The sequence below is a fragment of the Dromiciops gliroides genome, chromosome 5, assembly GCF_019393635.1.
Source record: "Dromiciops gliroides isolate mDroGli1 chromosome 5, mDroGli1.pri, whole genome shotgun sequence".
In the NCBI taxonomy this organism is placed as follows: domain Eukaryota; kingdom Metazoa; phylum Chordata; class Mammalia; order Microbiotheria; family Microbiotheriidae; genus Dromiciops; species Dromiciops gliroides.
In genome coordinates, this window is record NC_057865.1 from 180,047,415 (window position 1) to 180,067,750 (window position 20,336).

The 20,336-nt window shown below is 36.0% G+C and overlaps 1 protein-coding gene across 22 annotated transcripts in view; it reads left to right on the forward strand.

The window, feature by feature from the left end:
- C2CD5 (C2 calcium dependent domain containing 5) overlaps window positions 1-19,820 on the forward strand; it is a 126,127-nt gene extending 106,307 nt beyond the window's left edge. For 14 of the 22 annotated variants that reach the window (XM_043968658.1, XM_043968661.1, XM_043968664.1 and 11 more), the window contains 5 exons: window positions 1,358-1,408; window positions 2,262-2,363; window positions 3,387-3,577; window positions 13,365-13,511; window positions 18,926-19,820. In XM_043968658.1, the coding sequence (XP_043824593.1) occupies window positions 1,358-1,408; window positions 2,262-2,363; window positions 3,387-3,577; window positions 13,365-13,511; window positions 18,926-19,057 (623 nt within the window). In that variant the 3' untranslated portion in view covers window positions 19,058-19,820. The remainder of the gene's footprint in view (window positions 1-1,357; window positions 1,409-2,261; window positions 2,364-3,386; window positions 3,578-13,364; window positions 13,512-18,925) is intronic. The other 8 variants (XM_043968663.1, XM_043968670.1, XM_043968667.1 and 5 more) reach the window with 2 other exon arrangements.
- Window positions 19,821-20,336: the final 516 nt, after the last annotated feature.

Consider the following 20,336-nt stretch of genomic DNA (forward strand, 5'->3'; position numbering starts at 1 on the left):
GTACTTTAGGTATTTTTCTAGAAATACACATACATACACCCATGGGCGCGCACACACACACACATACACACACACACACACACACACACACACATTCCTTCTTACTGAAAATACCCTCAGGTGTCAGGGAAAGGAGCATTATGGTAGCTGCTACTTCACTTTTTTGGACTTATGATCACATTAGTTGATTGACATTAACTATTTGAGAATTGCTGATCAAGTTCACATACTAGGTGCCACTAAAGAAACGATTTCTTCCCATTTCCCTTCAAAGTACCTTTCAAATAAGTGTCCCAATGTGTTTTGCAAAATTAGTTCTTAAGTTTTCACTTTTTAGGCTTTAGTAGATATATTTTCTATTTTTTAACTATACCTCCCTCTACCCATTTTTTTCTTGTAAATAGCCCTTTTCTACCTTTTTGGTCCTCTTTTTTTGTTTGTTTTGTTTTGTGGGGCAATGGGGGTTAAGTGACTTGCCCAGGGTCACACAGCTAGTAAATGTCAAGTGTCTGAGGCCGGTTTTGAACTCAGGTCCTTCTGAATCCAGGGCCAGTGTTCTATCCACTGTGCCACCTAGCTGCCCCCATCTACCTATTTTTTAAACTTGTTGCTATTTCAGTTTATCTCCCTGAACGTTGACTTCCTTCTCTACCTTTGCCCCCATGGATTTTTGCCTTTTCCCCATTTCCATGTGTTATTATGTATTCTTTGTTATTACTATAATTTTTCTAAAATGACTATGTCATTATAAGTAGGTATATTTCCTATGAGTATTACATGTTTTGTGTTTTAGAGACATATTTGTATGTCACTAAAGAGCCCATTACAAATTTATTTTTTATAAGATTTAAGATTTAATTGGCATAGGAAATCCCTGATGAGGAAACACCCTTTGCCAGTACCTATAGGCTCTGAAACATATGGCATACTGAGAGGTGGAGTGATTTCTTTCAAAGACTTGAATCTGACTTCAAGGTCATTTCCCTACTCACTTTACCATGCTGCCTCTCAAATTTACACATGAAATATTTATTTGGTTTGGTTTTGTACCGAAGTTTTGCTAGCATTTCCAGAACTATTATCAAATCATAGTGTTGACAGTGGCCATCTTTGCTTTACTCTTGACCTTCCTACAAAGGATTCTAGTTTATCCACATTTGAAATATAAGATATAAATAATAGACTAGTTTGTTTTTCTGTGGAGACACAATTTATTATTTCCCTTGGTAAAAAAAAAAACAACACCCATTTTTATCTCCCCATCTTCTGGTTCATAGAAGTATTATGTAATAAACAGAAGAAAGATGCTATTTTATATTAAGCATCTTAGCTAATATTGTTCATATTGTCTCATCAGACCACCTGGAGAGTGCAAGTTCTAACTCAGGTATACCAGCTGCGCAGAGAGGTGAGTTTGTCTAATTAAACCAATCAGTAGTCATCAAAGATGTAAAGTCCTAGGTTAATGGTGAATATAATTACAGTTTTATGAGAAACACATTGAACTTTGAAATGGACATCAAAATGTAACTTTGTTAAAATACATTTTTCAAAATAATAGCTTTTGGCTACTTAATATTTGTTTTTGTCTTGAGATGATAAGAGGAATTCCTTTTAATTTTTAAGTGAAGAGATAAAAATTTTTTCTCTTGGATATTGTCAGAGAATGTTAGATAACGAAACCAGAAATAGAACTAGAGTTTTAGCTAGAATAATCCTTGACTTTTATAATATGTACTAGTAGTATATTCTTTCGAAAACTTTTTTCTTTTGTCCCTTATTTTTCTTCTACTTTTGATTTTGGTGAAATTAATTTTGATTGTAGACTCAAATTAGAGAAAATAATTATTGGCAGTATCTTGGAATGGTAATTTTTCATTAGGTCTTTCTGAAAAATCCTAAAAGTTACTTAGGACTAAAGTAATTTAACTAAAAATCTTATAAAATAAGACATATGGGAAGAAGTTAGTTGAAGAAAGAATATTTTTTATGTAGTTTTAAATCTATGTTCTCTAGCTTTGATTTCTCTAAAATCATAACATCATGAAAGCTCAACCAACTAATTGAAATCTAGGTTTTAGAAAAACTAGTGTCTGAAAGCTCAACTTAAATATTTTAATTAACTCACTTGGAAAAGGATCATTCTTTTTTCTTAGATACAGTTAATTGCTTCATCAGAAGGACTATTGTGACGAACAAGACACGTCATCCATATTTTTTCTTTGTTTTTTTTTTCTTTTGTTTTCTGTCTGTGTTTTCAGCGACATCAATTGATTACAGTTCCTTTGCAGACAGATGCAACAGCTGGATAGAGCTCATTAAACTGAAAGCTCAGACCATAAGACGTGGATCAATTAAGACAAGTAGGCGGATGTTTCTACCACATTATGATGATATTCTGAGAAGCATATCTCTGATTTCCTAGTGGTGAAGGCTGGACTTTACTACCCAGTAATAACATTGCCAATCAAATGTCTATATCAGAGTGTGAAAGCTGCAGACACTAATTCCCATTTTAACAAATATTATAGTAGTATTTTTAGGGCTTAATAATTTAAAATGTAAAATTCATTGCTTCTTAAATAAGTTTTTGATTTTATGAAAGTGCTAATAAAAGTATTTAAATAGGTACACATAATAGGGAAAAGGAAATAAATTGCTTAATTTTTGAAAAGGCATCTACTCTCTAGGACTTTAATGTGCCATTTAGTAAATGACTGTCACCATGATATGAGATTTCCAGTAAAACAATCAGCTAACTCTTCCCTTAATGGTAAGATCAGGTTTATTATATGTATGTCCTGTAATACCCAAAATATATATTGGTATAGTTAAATGTGTTTTTGAGAAAAATAATTTAAAATCACCTATAGGATAAGCAATGTCATTTATGTTAATTCATGAGTTCATTAATCATAGGTCTGATTAAAAAAAAAGACAAAACATTGCAATTAATAGTATCTACAAGTTGACACTGATGAAGGCTTCCGATAAAATGAAAAAAAACTGTGCTGGTAAATGTAACAACTTTCACACTCTTCCTATAATAATTTGTTCCTACAGCAGATAATTGTTAAAGCTCTGCCACCTTTTCTTTTTCTTCACTTTGTAACTGATCATTGTGTGTGTAGCTACATTGCATCAATATTTTCTTTTGCAGGAATGTCATTTGCCTTCCCAACGAATTTCATTGCAACTTTTTCTCTTGTATTTTCTCTCTTTATTTTCAGTTGCATGTAGTGCATGATAATGTCTTTTCTTTCATGACATGGCTTAGCTTCACAGACAGCTGAATGTTGTTACACAACTACTTGGAAACCATACAGAAGATTGATCTAAGAGGTATTATTTGAGCTAAAGACTTTCTTTTGTTTCCCAAATTTTAGCTGTGTCAGTAGAGAAAGCAAGCCCATTGACTGAAGGACATTTTCGACAACGTTCTACTCCTGCGTGTGCAAATTCTACAGTTGGTGTGGTTAAGATGACACCCCTTTCTTTCATTCCTGGGGCAAAAATAACAAAATATCTTGGTATAATTAATATGTTTTTTATACGGGAAACCACTTCTTTACGTGAGGTGAGCTCCATGTACATTATTGTTGTTATTTTTCTAATTTGTGCTAAGCAAGCTACTATTTTAAAAATTATAAATTATGCTCCAAAAGGGGTCTGCTACACTAAAGACTTATTGTGATATTGTCCTTGTAAATCTGTGTATTATAAGTGAAGTAGTATATTTCGAGCACTTCCAATGATAAATTCTGTTGTATGGGCTTTAGTGCATACCTGCTCAATAGACATATCCTCTTTGTATCAACTACTGTTATTGCAGATCTCTAATTCATTTAGATTTGTGTATGTTTTAAACATATTTGTTGTTAGACATTCCTAGGTTGTCACTTAGGATAATTACATAAATCATCCAAATTTGATAAAAAATTTTGGTGTTATCCTATGATGACATGCCTCACTTTATGTAATAGGTAGTTTATGAGATATTTAATGTAAATATAATAATATTTTATATGTAGTAATGCAATATTTTATCTAAAATGATTCCTTTTGTATCACTCAATAGGCGCTTATGTGCTAAGCGACATTGAGGATACAAAGACATAAATAGTCCCTATTCTCAAGCTTACATTGGAAGAGATAAAATTTGTATATATAAATATATACAAAATAAATATTTTGGGGGAGAGGGAACTAGTTGCTGGGGGGAATCTACAAAGGTTTCATGTAGAAGATGGTACTTGAGCAGAATCTTTAAGGAAGTAAGGAATTCCCAGAGACAAAGGTGAGGAGGAATTGCATTCTAGACGTGGGGGAGGCATCCAGTGCAACATCATGGAAACGGGATGGAATATCATGTTTGATAAACAATGAGAAGGAAAGTTTGGCTAGGTCGTAAAGGGGAGTAATGTATAATAAGATTGGGAAGGTAAAGTTGAACTCAGATTATAAGGAATTTTAAAAGCCAAACAATAGAGTTTATGTTTTATCCTAGAGGCAATGGAGAACGTTGAGTTGGGCAGTAACATGTTCAAGTAAGATCACTTTGGCAACCTTCTAGAAGTTAGATTGGAATGAGGAATGTCTTGAAGGCAAGGAGAACAAAATTTTTATCTGAACTAAGGTGGTGGCTTCTGTAAGTAGTAAGAAAGACTTGTGTTGTGTAGTTTGGAGGAAGAAACAAAAAGATTTGGTAACTGATAAAATTTTGATAGAGATAGAGAGACGAGGTTAGAAGCCAGATTATAAAGGTTGAGAAGTCTGTGACAGGAAAGGAAGTGGAGGTAGTGAGTATATAGATATCTTTTTCCTTCAATTTGGCTGTGGAAGGGAGAAAAAGGTATAACAAATAATAGTTAACACTCCCCAGTTTAACTTTAGTGACTGACTATCTTGATCTTAATATGCCATTTATTTAAGTGAAGGCATATCTATAATATCATTGGCTAGAATTTTGCTTTCTTTACTTCCAAATCTTTGTATCCTTTTAAAAGGGCAGGTAAGTGACTCAGTGGATAAAGCACCAGCCCTGGAGTCAGGAGGACCTGAGTTCAAATCTCACCTCAGACCTTTACTAACTGTGTGACCCTGGGCAAGTTACTTAACCCCAATTGCCTTAAACATCTGGGGACATCTCCAGTCATCCTGATGTATATCATTCCATTGGACCCAGATGGCTCTGGAGGAAGAGAGTGAGGTTGGTGGCCTTGTGCAGCCCTCCCTCACTTAAATCCGTTTCAGTACAAGTCATGACATCACCCTGATGTTATGGTCCTCTTCAAGAATGAAGGACAAGCAACAATAAGTGTCCTCTTTAAGAGAAATTATTAAGGTTTCCAGTGCTAAACTTAGCTTTGTAGGTTTCCCATTGTCATACCCCTTTCTTCCGTTGCAGAAGGAAAAATTTATGTCTTTTTTTAAGCTCATTAAATTAATTGGGTTCATGGTAGTTTTCTTGAAGTAAAATTTATACGGTTGCATAGAATGCCAATTTAAAATTAATATTAAAATTAAATTATCATGTCAATTATAAAATGCGAATTCCTTCATTTAGACACGTGATGGATTTTTTTAAGTGAAGAAAAAAGTACTTCTAGTGTTGGTGCAAATTATTTAGCTGGGAGGATTTCTTGAACCTAAAAACAGATAAATTAGAAAGAAAATTTACATGATATAATTCAGTCAACCCATTAAATCAAAAAGGACATAATTATTCAGCTTTTTCTTGCTTTGCAAAGTAGATGTCAAGAGGATGAGTTTTAAAGTAATTTTCTGTAAAGTAAAAATCCTGTTGTCCCATTGTCTTTTTAAAATTAGAAAGTCATTTTCTGAGGAAGAAAAATCTGCAGTTGAAAACAAAAGGTGAGGAAGGAATTCTGAATGATAGGTTAGTTTCAGGGTATTTCTTTGATATCTGGAATCTCTTGACTCCATGGGAACATTTCTGAGAGGTTTTTTAAATCTTTTTTTTTTTAATTCTTTTTAATTTCTAATGGAATCAAGCTGCCAAATTTTACTTCTAATACAGGATATATTACAGTCTGAAAATTATTCAGGTTCAGATTATATAAAACAATGGCATAGAAATGACAAGCTGATTTGTTCAAGCATCCAGTCAGTTCCATGAAAAAAATTAATCAAATAATTTTTAAAATTTTAAGCTGATTGAATTTGTACATTTTTTAGCTAGTTTTAGCTTGGCTTCACATATAAATTGTGGGGTTTTTTTTTTTAGTCTTTACATATCCCTTTAAGATTTGCAAAGCACTTTGCAAATGTTATCTTATTTCATCTTCACAACAACCCTGTGAGGTAAATGCTATTACCTTCATTTTATAGATGATTCAACTGAGGCAAACAGAGCAGATAGATAGTAAATGTCAAAGACCACATTAGATCTCAGTTCTTCCTGACTCCAAGTCCATCCACTGTGCCATCCAACTGCCTCTAAAAAAAGGTGACTTAAAATGAGGTATATTGATGCCAAAGGAAACATTATTTCTTACTATCATTTTATCCCTCTTAAGTTGTCTGATTTTATCAGATATATTGATCAAGCCAATGGTCTTTCCATTATCAGACTCAAGGAACATGCCATTAATAGGTAGAAAGTCAGATGTCTGTGAAATAAAGGTTACATAGAAAAATGTTGTGCCATTTTTGTCACATGTTTAATTCCTAGGTTCCAAGGCTCCCAGATAGTATGAGTTTTTCATCAACCAAAAGATATAAAGGCTCCATTGTGAATCTTGACTTCCTTGTAATTGCTATTCCCTATGGAGATATTCCATTGTGATGTTAATTATTATTTTCTTGCCAATATGGCTGCCTGAATGGGAGGCTGATCCCCAGTTCCTCTATATACCAGTTCCAATAAACTGAATAGTGATTTTTTTAAAAATCCAGTGAGAAATTACAACAAACGACTTCTTCCAACCCAGAACTTTATAAAAAAGTTAGCCAGAAGCTGAAGTCAGCAAGAAAGAAGGCTCCTTCAACATAGCAAGCACTAGTATGACTGGAGACAAGACAAATGTAGCCTACAGGTCTCTGTGTCCAGAGGAAGCAAGAACAGAAAACCTCGTAAGGACCTTGGAAGCCATAAGTTAATAGCAGTGGGTAACAACGCAGAAACTATCATGGTGCTCCATGTCTCAGACGGCAGCCCTCAGGCTGAGACAGCCCATTCCCAGAGGTTCTGATGGGTCTAGGACTGACCTGAGATACAATAGAAAGATTTGAAGATCCTCTGCTCCTGAACTTCAGTGATACAGAGAGGTTTATTCCCAGGAGGTAGAGGTAACTTTAGCAACTAAGGGCACCCAGGGCAAAACCAAGCAGGTCCAACATCCTACTCAAAAGCAATATTAAGAGGTGGAACGTGACCTTGATACAAAGCCCTAATTCATGAACTAAAGAGATGAGTAAATCAAAGACAAAACCAATATTTTACAACATCATAAATTATTGTACCTAAAGATCCCTTAAAAGGAGAGAGTAACTCCACAACAACTTCAGACTCAACAGAAAAAAATTGATTTTCCACAAATATACAGAAGAAATAAAATTGAAATAAAAGAGCTGGAAGAAAGAATTGGAAGGTAACTAAGTGGCCCAGAAGAAAAAGTGGAGAATCTTACTCTAGAAATGAACTCCTTGAGAACTAGATTAAACCAATCAAAAATCAGTAACTCCAGGAAACAGCAAGAAATGTTAGAACAAAATGAAAAGATTTTGGGTCAGCTAGGTGACACAGTGGATAGAGTGCCAGGCCTGGAGTCAGGAAGACTTGAGTTCAAAAACCAGTCTCAGAAATGTACTATGTATGTGATCCTGGGCAAAACACTTAACTCTGTTTGCCTCAATTTCTTCATCTGTAAAATGAGCTGGAGGAAGAAATGTCAAACCATTATAGTATCTTTGCCAAGAAAACCTCAAAAGAGCCAGACACAATTGAAATGACTAACCAAAAAATTGGAAAGACTGAACAAAAGATTGGGGGGAGGGGGTAAAGAACATGTAAGATATCTGTTATCTAAAATAAGTGACCTGGAAAACAGATCAAGGAGAGATAATTTAAGGATCATTGGATTTCTAGGATTTTTTTTTTTAAAGCTTAGACACACGGGGCAGCTAGTTGGCTCAGTGGATAAGACATTGGCCCTAGATTCAGGAGGACCTGAGTTTAAATCTAGCCTCAGACACTTGACACTTACTAGCAGTGTGACCCTGGGCAAGTCACTTAACCCCAATTGCCTCACAAAACAAACAAATAAAATAAAAGCTTGGACACTATATTTTAAGAAATAATAAATGAAAATTGTCCAGCTATATTAGAAGTAGAGGACACCATAGTGATAGAAATACTCAACTAATTCCTTCTGAAAGGAATTCCAAAAGAAAAGCCTTAAATATATTAGTCAACCTCTATAGATCCCAAGTCAAAGGACTACAAGTATCTGGAAAGAAGTACTTAAAATACTAAGGAACTACAGCCAGTATCACACATGAGAGGAGAATTTAGTATTGTGTTCAGAAAGGCAAAAGAGAAAGACTTTAAAAAAGAATAACAGCATTCATAGCTGAGTATAATCCTACAGGAGAACAAAATGAATCTTTAATGGAATTTAAGAGTTTCTGATAGAGACCAGACCTGAGTAGGTACTTTGAAATACAAACCATAGTCAAAAGAAATCCAAAAAAATATTTGCACAATTGGAAGGAACTCACTTCTCACAAAACCTAATTATAAAGAGAAAGTGATAGGGGAAGTGGACATCTGATGAACCTTAATCTTATTTTAAACAAAGGAGGATGAACATAAGTATGCACATAATTTAGTGTATAATCTCATCAAACTCAGTAAGGAATCAAATGAGGATAGGAAAGGGAGTAATTAGAGGGTGTATAATACCAGGGAGAGGACAATCACAAGCAAAATAAATTTCCTGGTTCTTAAGGGGGTAGAGAGAGAAGAAAAAGAGGCAGGGGGTGGGGAGAACTAGAATCTAAGGAGGTGCTTTAGGTTCCCCTTTAGACTATTAGGGAGTGGATGAACACATAATATTTGAATGTCATATTATTGTGCTATAAAAATGACAAAATTTGATTTCAAAGAATCCTTAATTGGGTGAAGAACAATTTATAAAAAGACAATATTGCAAAGAAAAACAACTTTGAAAGATTTAAGAACTCTGATCATTGCAATGGTCAGCCATTTCTCCAGAGGTCTTATAATGATTACCTACCTCCTGACAGAGAGGCAGCGGACACAAAGTGCAGAGCCATATGTTTGTGGACATGGCCATTATGTGGATACATTTTGTTCAACTTCATTTGCTACAAGTATTTTTCCCCCCTTTTCTCTTTCAATTTTTAATTGGGAGCAGAATTATTGAGAAGGAAGATTAGTCATATTGGTGCCCTTCTCTCCCTAAATCCCCCAAAGAAAACCAATATAACATATTTTTTTTTAATGCATAGAAGAGAATAGATAGATGTTTGGAAGGAAGCATAAGCAAACAAGACAATTTTGAAAGTAACAAGTAAAATTTGTTGTATACTTTTTAAAAAAGTAAGTGGTATGAAATAGAGATTCATGGTTTCATACAGAATCTACTTTTTGTGTTCTGTTGTATATGGAACACTCTTTATTTTGGTGAATGGTCCCCCCCACACACACACACACCAATTAATAAATTATATGAGATGGGGAGTGTATTTCAAGCTTGTGGGATAGCCTCTGTAAAGGCATGGAGACAGAAGATGCAATATTGTATGTTAAGAACAGCAAAAAAGGCCAGTTTGGCTGTGCTAAAGAGTATGATGTAAAGGGGAAAAAAATAGTTAATAAAGTGACATGATAGGTTTATACCAGGTTATGAAAGGCTTTCACAGCTGCATAGGGGATTTTGCACTTTATCATAGATGTACTATTTATTGAGCAGGGGAGAGATATGATCAGACTTGAACTTGAGGAATATGTCTTTGGCAGCCATATGGAGGATGGCTTGGAGAAAGAAGTAATTTGAGTTAGGAACTCCAAGAAGGAGAATCATGATATGAGGAAGGGAAAGCCTGAACTATTGGAGTGGCTGCATGAAGGGCCATAAAAGGATGAAACTAGGATGAGTAAAGCTTGACAAAGGAGTAGATACAATATCCTATAAGGCTTACTTCAGCATGGACAGTGGCAGAGCGGCACAAAAGGAGGTAGAGGCTGCTAAGAAGTAGTTATTGGACTATATAAATGTTTGCTGAGATGTGGGAGAATCTTGTCCAGTATCCAGTGGGTTAAGCATACGACTTGAAGAGCTGAATAATGTCAGTCTTGCCATTTTCACAATAAATGAAATCAGAAGACAGAAAGGAAATTTTGGCCAAACCTAGAACTGGAGGGGACCTCACAGGCCATCAAGTCTAGCCCCTTGTTTTATAGATGAAGTTACTTATGAAGTTTTATCTCACAGATAGTATGAGGTGGGATTCTACTTCAGCTCCTCTGAGGCCAGAACCAGCACTCTTTCTATGGGTGCTTCAAAGATGACATAGAAGAAGGCATGGCAAAATACAAATATGAATATGATTTGAGAAACACAATGGGGGCAGCTAGGTGGCGCAGTGGATAAAGCACTGGCCCTAGATTCTGGAGGACCTGAGTTCAAATCTGGCCTCAGACACTTGACACTTACTAGCTGTGTGACCCTGGGAAAGTCACTTAACCCCCATTGCCCCACCAAAAAAAAAAAAGGAAACACAATGGGCCAGGTGCTTTCAGATTACACAGAAGCTTTTACACTATTAAAAGTGGTAGTTACTGGGGGGCGGCTAGGTGGCACAGTGGATAAAGCACTGGCCCTGGATTCAGGAGTATATGAGTTCAAATCCGGCCTCAGACACTTGACACTTACTAGCTGTGTGACCCTGGGAAAGTCACTTAACCCCCATTGCCCAGCAAAAAAAAAAAAAAAGTAGTTACTGAACATGGTGACATGCATCAGTTAGCAACATGAAATTGTTTATGCCTCAAGAAGAAGTGACTGATTAGTAATTTGGAAGTGTCTTCAAAATCAGTGGTCTGTGTCCAGTCAGACTGTCAACTAGTAAGTGATCAAGATATGTTTGATCAAGATCAGTATCCAATTAAAAGAAAGAATCAACTGAGAGTATATGGCATGCAATTGAAGCAACTGGACTCTAACCTCTTTAAGCAGTCTCTTGATGCCCTAAAAAGAGCTGGAGTTAATAGGACCGTTTCCTAAGGAAGTTCAGCTGACGTACATCAGAATGGTAAGGGAACCGAAAGAGGTTTGGAACTACCTTAACTCTCAAATACTTGAGTTATTTGTGAAGTCGAGAGAATTCGAATCCTTAGATGATGCCGATTTAGAATAAAAACTCATTTCTAAAGTATTATGGAAAAGGATGATAAAGGTTATCAACTTATATCACATCAAACCATTAGGAACACTGGAAGGAAAAAACAGTTTTACAGAAAGCTTGTTGAATGAAACACTTGAAAGCCATTACATCCCCTCATGTACATAAAGATGGAATTGGATGGTGAAAAATGGACAGGATGTAGAAGGATTTCTTTGACGAACTCTTTATCTATGACATTGTGGCCAAACAATTCTTATTGTAGTAAAGGAAGGAAAAGTAGGAAAGCAAAAATGAGAAGAGCAACTAAACTAGACCATGCATAAACCAAAGAAGGTCCATGTGACTACCAATCTGTCAGATTGCTTTTGGTGAAATTCTCCAGGTGTTTCTGATGGGTCAAAAGATACTGATTAAATTGAGCCTCAGAAGGTGGCACAAGCTGCTTACAGTCTTGGACACAGGGTGGAGCAGTGGAGAGAGTGCTGAACTTGGAATCATAGGACCTGAGTTCAAATCCCAGCTCTGTGACCTCACTGGGCCTCACTGTCTTTATCTATGAGATGAGGGGGTTGAACTAGATTACTTCTGTGGACCCTTTGAACTCTAGATCTATGATCCTCTGCTCTAAGAAGCAGCAATGAGGAGATGATGCGTTACAGGTATATGGAGGTAAGAGACTGAATGTTGAGTTCAGGGGAGCAAGTAGGTCAGTTTGCCTAGAACCCAAAGTGCATGATAAGGAGTAATAGGAAAGAAGTGGATAGAGCTAGATGGTGAAGGACTTCAAATGTCAGCTTGAGGAGGTTTAAGTTGAACATATTAGAGATTCATGATATGGGCAGTGCCATGGTTGAACCTGTGCCTCAGGAGGATTGTTGTGGTAGCTATGTGAAGGATGGAGTAGAGAGGAGAGAGACTGTAAGGAAGAGGGACATTGAGGAGGCTGTAGCAATAGGGTAGGCAGAAGGTAAACAGGGTTTTAGGCATTGTGGGTGAAAAGAAAGTATGTCAGAAATGCTGTCGAGTAGATTTGACAGATGTCCCAGCCAGAACCTGACTCCATGTTGTTAAGTTCACTGTGTCCTGTTCTGGAATGCCCTTTCTCCTCATCTTCATCTCTCAGCCTCTTTCCCTTTCTTCAAGATTCTGCCAAGGTACCACCTCCTCAGGGAAGTCTTCCTTGATTCCTTTGGGTGCTTGTACTCTCCCTTTTTAATTTTCCACGAATTCTTTCTTTCTGTATGTGCCATATCCTACTAGTAAAATGTATGTTCTTTGAAGACAGGGGCTTTTTGATTTGTATCTTTCTGCTCACATGTTTTGGATCCAGCAGACATGCTTATTGTTTGTTTTTGTTACATTCTTATTAGAAATGGAGTTTTACCTTATTTGGGCTTCCAGTCTTGACTAAGGTGCCCCATCTCACATTAAGTTTGCTTGCCATCTGCCTCGTATCTATTTTAATTTAAAAGCCCTTTCTTGGAGGCCAAACCAATCTTGAAAAAAGAGATTTCAAACGTTTCTTTCATTAGGGGTATTATTAGCACCAATACCCTGATAGTAAGATTTGAAAGTTAAAGAGCTTGGGGGCAGCTAGGTAGTGTAGTAGATAAAACACTAACCCTGGATTCAGCAGGACCCAAGTTCAAATCCAGCCTCAGACACTTGACACTAGCTGTGTGACCCTGGGCAAGTCACTTAACCCTCATTGCCCTGCCCCTCCCCAAAATAAAAGAAAGTTAAAGAGCTTACTTAAAGATTACCTGTTCCAACCTTCTTATTTTACAAATTAGGAAGCAATCCCTAAGAGATTTACTGATTTGCCCAAAAGTCACTGGAGTGTCTGAATTTCAAAATATGAATGAAGATTTAGTTATCACAGCATAATGATACATGCTGTAATGCATTTAGCATATTTCCTATCTCATATCTACCTTCATATGTGTAAGACTTTTTTTTTATATGTATAGGAAGGAGGAGTCAGTGGTTTTCTCCATGCTTTTATTGCTGAAGTGTTTGCAATGGTGAGAGCTCATGTTGCAGCATTAGGAGGGAATGCAGTTGTCTCCTACATAATGAAGCAGTGTGTGTTTATGGAAAATCCAAACAAAAATCAGGTGAGATAATGACAAAATGTTGTTGGTAGGGGAAAAACGCTAATAAAAAATAATTGTTTGTAGCTTTGTTTTCTGTTGTACAATACTCTCTTGGTTTACTGTACATATTAATAATTATGGCCAGGCAGGCCTTACTCAGGTACTTTTTGTAACTTCTTTTTACTATTTTGGGAGTTGAACTGCAAAAGTTATTTTTTTGCTTTGTTTAGTGTCATCCAATAGTTGAGACAGGAGAGCCAGTGTTACCTCTTCTGAAACTCAAAAGTTGACCTCTTTTGAGAAAAGGTACTCTCCAACCATTGACTGCCTTTATGGTAAAGGAACACAGCTTCTAGGGAGAAAGATGGGCTTTAATTAAGAAAGAGAAAAAAACTTGTGGCCATTATTCTTTCTTTTCCTTTCAATAATATTGTAATTTCTTTTATACCCTTGTTGTTGCTGTTTGTTTCACTTTTAAACTCTCTCCTGAATGCCTTTTGTTGGCTTTTGAGTTATGATAATGAAAAGGTAGTGATATATTTTGAAAACACGTTAAAAAAATCTCTTTAAAATAGAATTGTAACATCACGGACAAAAAGAGACATCATAGAGGATAAATATGAATCCTTGGGTTAGAAATAAGGAGAACTAAGTTTTACTACCCAGTTCTGACTTTAGGGCTAACTGCAATATGAAGCAAGTCACTTAACTTCTCAGAGGAAATGTTTATATTACTAAGTTGCACATGCATGTACTGTTCATGCACATGCACATAAGGTCTATGCCCACTACTTAGTTTTTCTTCAGCTTCTTTGAGGCCTACATTTTTGTTGTCCATTGTGTTATATTTTATTTATATTAAAAAAATCATCTTGGTGCTGGGAAATTTTAGTATTTTTTCTTTTTTGGTCAGTTTTGGCAGTTAAAAATTAAGACTATTTCTAGTATCCTGTGGTTTCAAAATAGAAACAGACTATTCTTTAAATGTTGAATGGTTTATTAAATCTCTTGTGTAACACTTTGGCAGTACTCATTTGAATTGTTCTTAGAGTGTTGTCTAGGTTAGAAGGGCAACAAAGTGATTATCTCTCCCAATTTAGTCACCAGCCTTAAATTAGTATTGTTACTCTGAGGAAGAGTTATTGTGTATCATCAGAAAACATAGGGGTGGCTAGGTGGCACAGTGGATAAAGCACCGGCCCTGGATTCAGGAGTACCTGAGTTCAAATCCAGCCTCAGACACTTGACACTTACTAGCTGTGTGACCCTGGGCAAGTCACTTAACCCCCATTGCCCTGCAAAAAAAAAAAAAAAAAAGAAAAGAAAAGAAAACATAGCAAAAATTATGTGAGGAAATTTACGCAGATACTTTCTGTCAAGAAAGACTGCAACCCTTTACTGCTTTAGTAGACAGTTTCATAATTTGCTGTAGAAAAAAAATAACATCATCTGTTGAAGAGATCTGGTGATCCCTTCTGATATGAACCTTTCCAAATCTAGTTGTGCTAATTCTTAGACATTACCAGGCCAAGAAGTTTGCATTTTGGTAGGACTTGCAAGATCTCATGTTGTGCTGACATAGCTTTTGAGAGTCTGAGGTTACCACTAAACCACAATGAGGCAGTAGAATATGCTGACTTAAAATTTTAATATTTAAAAGGAGATTCCCCCCCCTCCACACACACATCATTCACCTTGCTTTATTATTTTCTCATCTTGGCAGTGTAGTATGTGTTCCTTCTTCCATACTACACTGCCTGCCTGTATTGAATTAGTAATGCAGCAAATATTTATGCTTACTGTGTATAATACAAAAGAAGTGCCCCGAATCCCATCAGGGAAAGTGGGGACTGGGTATCAATTAGGCACTCCTAATTCTTTTCTTCTTCAAATTCCTGTATCTTTTTGTCTGTTGTTTTGGTGACTATATTGTTTAAGGCAACTGATTAGTATATTTTAAGTTGAGATGACTGAGAAGAAGTAAAAGGGAATTGCTGCTGGATGACAAAGCAAGAAGATTTCAAAGAGACAACATATCATCTTCCCTCTCCTCTTGGCAGTCTCTGAAGCTAACATGCTATCAGGCAGTTGTTATAAGTGTGACTATTAAATGTGCATCAGCCAGAGATAGGTTATTCCTTGGAGAAAATATATTGTAACCAGTTCAATAAAAATTGATCATAAGATTATGAAACTCTAAGGCACTTTATAGAGAATATATTGTTACCTCATAATTTTACAGATAAGAAACTAAGGCCAAGAGAGATTGAGTGACTTGTCACAGTCACATGAATTAAATGCTAGGGACTTGGAACAAAAATCTTGGACTCCAACCAAGCATTCTTTCCACCATCCCATCAGCTCTGAGGGATTTTACCCCTTCCCCATTAAAGGTACTTCTATTGCATCAATTTTTTTTCCCATTTAAATTTGCACAGCACAATACATTGGGTAGAGTCAGGAGAGACATGAATTCAGATTCTGCCCTGTCTCATTATGTGATGGTGGGCACATTACAGCTTCTCTGAGCCTCATTTGCATCAGTTGTAAAATAAGGGGAAATAAAATCTATAGGAGTTAACTCATAGGATTTTTGCGAAGCTCAATAAAATGCCCCCCCTTTTTTTGGTGGGGCAATGAGGGTTAAATGACTTGCCCAGGGTCACACAGCTAGTAAGTGCCAAGTGTCTGAGGCCGGATTTGAACTCAGGTCTTCCTGAATCCAGGGCTGTGCTTTATCTACTGCACCACCTAGCTGTCCCCAATAAAATGCTTTTAAAAAACTAAAGCTTTTCATCAAATGTTAACTGATGATAACATTTTCTCATAGTAATGTTAAATTTTCACTGAGCAGTACCCACCTGGTTACCTCATCCCTCATCCTCATTTTTGATTTATCTGAAGTTAATTGAGGATTTAATCTAGGTAGCATGAAAAGATTTTTGGAGTCAGGATGCTCGGTATGGATGAATTAATTATAAATAACAGAGGGAATAGATAGTGAATTCTTATTTTGCTTGTTTTCTTTTTATACAAGAAGAATGATGTTTGGACTGGAAAAGCCAGCAAAAATGACTAATAGGTCAAGATAAGCAGGGATATTAGAAAGCAGCTAGTTGCCCTTCATAAGTTCAAGTCATTAGGCCCAGGTGAACCCTACCCTCAGGTACTGAAAGAACTGGTCAGTGTAATTGTACTTCCACTTCCTATGAACCTGGAAAGATCATGGAGGATTGGAGAGGCACAGCAGAATTGGAGATCAGTGCTAGGGTCCCATTTTTTAAAAAATGGGAGTGGAGCACTTGGCACAGTGTATACCAGTGAGCTTAGCTTTAATTCCTGGCACAAGTATGAAATATATTAAAGGGGTTTAGTGAACATCTAGAAAAGGAATCAATAACCATGAAGCACCATTATGGCTTCATTAAAACAAGATCATACCAGAATAACCTCACTTTTCTTTTTTGACAGGGTTTCTTTATTGGTAGATTAGGGAAATGCCATAGATATAGCTCCTCTAGATTACACAAAACATTTGACAGATCCGATGCTATTTTTGTAGGGAAAATGGAGAAATAGGACTTAGACTAGTTATAGGTATATTTAGAACTTGTTCATTGTCAGGGCCCAAAAAGTATTCATTAATGGTTTGATGAAAACTCGAAAGATTGTCTACAGTGGAATGCCTCAGGGCATTCTTTAGCCCTGTTGTCTTTAACATTATGAATTGGATAAAAATATAGATGCCATGCTTATCAAATTTCCAGATGACAAAATTTAGGATAGCTAACATGCTAGATAAGAGTTAGAATCCTAAACAGAGATTAGAATGGTGGGTCAAATCTATTAAGATTAAATTTAATATAGATAATGTCTTATAATTGGGGTCAGATTAAAATTACAAGATAGTAGAAGTATGGCTAGAAAGTACTTCATCTGAAAAAACTGGAGGTTTTTAAAGTGAACTGAAGACTCTGAATGAATGAAAAATGTAGCAGCAGGGATATGGCAGTACAGAAAGGTTGCATTAAGAAAGGCATAATTGAGCGCAGCTAGGTGGTGCAGTGGATAAAGTACTGGCTCTGGATTCAGGAAGACCTGAGTTCAAATCCAGCCTCAGACACTTGACACTTACTAGCTGTGTGACTTTGGGCAAGTCACTTAACCCTCATTGCCCTGCAAAACAAACAAACAAAAAACCATTCTTTTGGGGGCAGCTAGATGGCGCAGTAGATAAAGCACTGGCCCTGGATTCAGGAGGACCTGAGTTCAAGTCCTACCTCAGACACTTGACACTAGCTGTGTGACCCCGGGGAAGTCACTTAACCCTCATTGCCCCACAAAAAAGAAAGAAAGAAAATTAAAAAAATAAAAACCAAAAAATAATTTTAAATTTTTTTAAAAAATAAAAAAGAAAGAAAGGCATAATGTCTAGAATAGGGAGCTGATTATCCCTTTGGATATTGTCCTGCTAATAGCACAGTTTGTGTATTTTGTTCAGTTTGGCATGTAGGTCTTCTTTAGGAAGGACTAGTAGGCTGATGATCCAAGCAGATTGGAGGAAGACTGAAAAATCGAAGCCATGTGGGAATCTGAGATTCCAGGAAAAGAAAAGTCTTAGGGGACACATAATAGCCATCATCAAGTAGTTGAAAAGCTGTCATTTAGAAGGGTTTGACTTGTTCTGTTTGTCCCCAGAGGACAAAATTGGAAATAATGTATGGAAGTTGCAGAGAGGCAAATTTAGGCTTGATGTAAGGAAACATTTCCTAATGATTAAGTGTGTTCAGATTTGAAGTGGCTTGAGAGGGAGCATCATACAGAGAAGCCATGTGATACACTTGAAAAAGAGTGTTACATTTGGAACCAGAGGACCTTGGTTGAAATACCATCTCTGCAACTTGCCACCTGTGTGACTTCAGGCAATTTGATTAACTGCTCTGGGCCTCAGTTTTTCTCATCAGTAAAATGAGGAGGTTGGCTTAGATGAATTGGAATGGATTAAATGACCTCCAAAGGACCCTTCCATCTCTTATTGAATGAGCCTGTGGTCAAGAGGTGTTGGGTTCGTCTTCACTGACAGGCTTCTTCCAGCTAAAGCTAGATGACCATTTGTCCAGTATGTTAGCCTGTGTCCTTTCCAAGTTCAGTATTTTATGGTTCATTTTGCTCAACTCATATCAACCTCTCCAACCAAGTTTCCTCACTTACAAAATGGGAATATTAACCCTTACAGCAGTTTCCTCTGAGGATTGTTATAAAGCTCAGGTGAGATAATGTATATAAAGCACTTTTGCAAATCTCATATTATTTCATTGACACCATGAAGCGTGTTATAAATAATTTAACCAGTATTGTAAAGTTTGAAAATTTAAGAAGAATGCTCAGGTATATTTGTTGCTTTTATGATTGAATGTCTTCTGTTACACTTACAGGCACAATGTCTAATAAATGTAAGTGGTGATGCAGTGATTTTTGTACGTGAATCTGAATTAGAAATTCTATCAGCTCAACAGTCCATTACCAGCTGCCAGCCTGCATGCAGTGGAGGAGAAATTGCTACCTGAAAAGAGACCAAAATAATCAGTGCTTGTTGTAAGGTGTCTGCTTACTTCTTTGGAGTTGGTCCTTCTAGGATTTTAAAAAGTAAAGATTAACATGAGACAATCAAGAAGGGTGTGATAGAGAAGAATTCTCTACTCCTTTAATTTTGCCTGCACAGTCTAGACATTGAGTATTGACTTTAGAATTTGTGAAGAAAAATGGCACAGAACTATTGAAGAAAAGATGCAACTTGCTTGTGAAATCAGTTATTTTTAAACAAATTTAGATCTTCAAATACTATTTTTAAATAAAGTGTGTTCATTGGAAGAAGTCATTTTAAAAAAGCAACTAAATCCTGGAACATAATCAGGAAACTAGGACAGTTACCCTGGTATAATTTTGAAACAAGCAGCAAATTTACAATTGTATTTCAAATGTGTGAGGAAAACTTTACCTAGTGAACACTAAGAAAAGTAACCAAAACTACATGGATTTGAGTTTCTTCATTTGTTTTATTTTGTTCAACAATTTGGTGACTATTGCATAAGGAGAGAGGAAGGTGCTTTTAAAAATCTTTTTTTTTTCATTGTAAAGTCTTGTAATTTGCTGCTAGTTATATGACTATAATTACCATGTTAAAAAAAAAAGATAATTTATCAGCACCAAGTTATTTCAGTATGTTTCCATAATGCTTTTTTGTCAGCAAAACAAGAAAACCATCATATAGTTAAATAACTGATTGTACCAAGCTATTTCTTAACTCCACAAATGCTAACTTTGGAATTTCAAATATAAAATAGAGACTTAGTGAAATTCCATTATTGCAGATTCAGTCTAATTTCGTCTATATTTAGACATACTTCATTCAGTGAGATAGGGAAATCAACTTCTAAGAAAATTCTAGCCTTTTGTTGAATAATAAACGGTGCTTTAGAATACAATATAGGTTCTTCTGAATGAGTTTGAATAGCATTTGACCTGGAACTTGTAAATGTAACTTGAATGTAAATATTGCATTGCATTTTCACATAGGAATAATATTTTTTCCATCAATGCCAAATAACCATTGTAAGTAAATTTTTTTCAAAAATCACATTCCTCCTTTGCACAATAAAATTTCTGTACAAAACCTTCTTGTTTTGGTGTTTCAAATGAACAGTGTCAAAGAATTAAGTCTTTTCTTTGAATCATCATGTGTCAAGATTTTTTGTATTTCTACTTTAATTTTATTTTTCAAATAAAGTTTGTAAAAATAATGCAAACTTGAATATCGTTGAAGCGCCTTTTGCTTCTAGAGCCTTG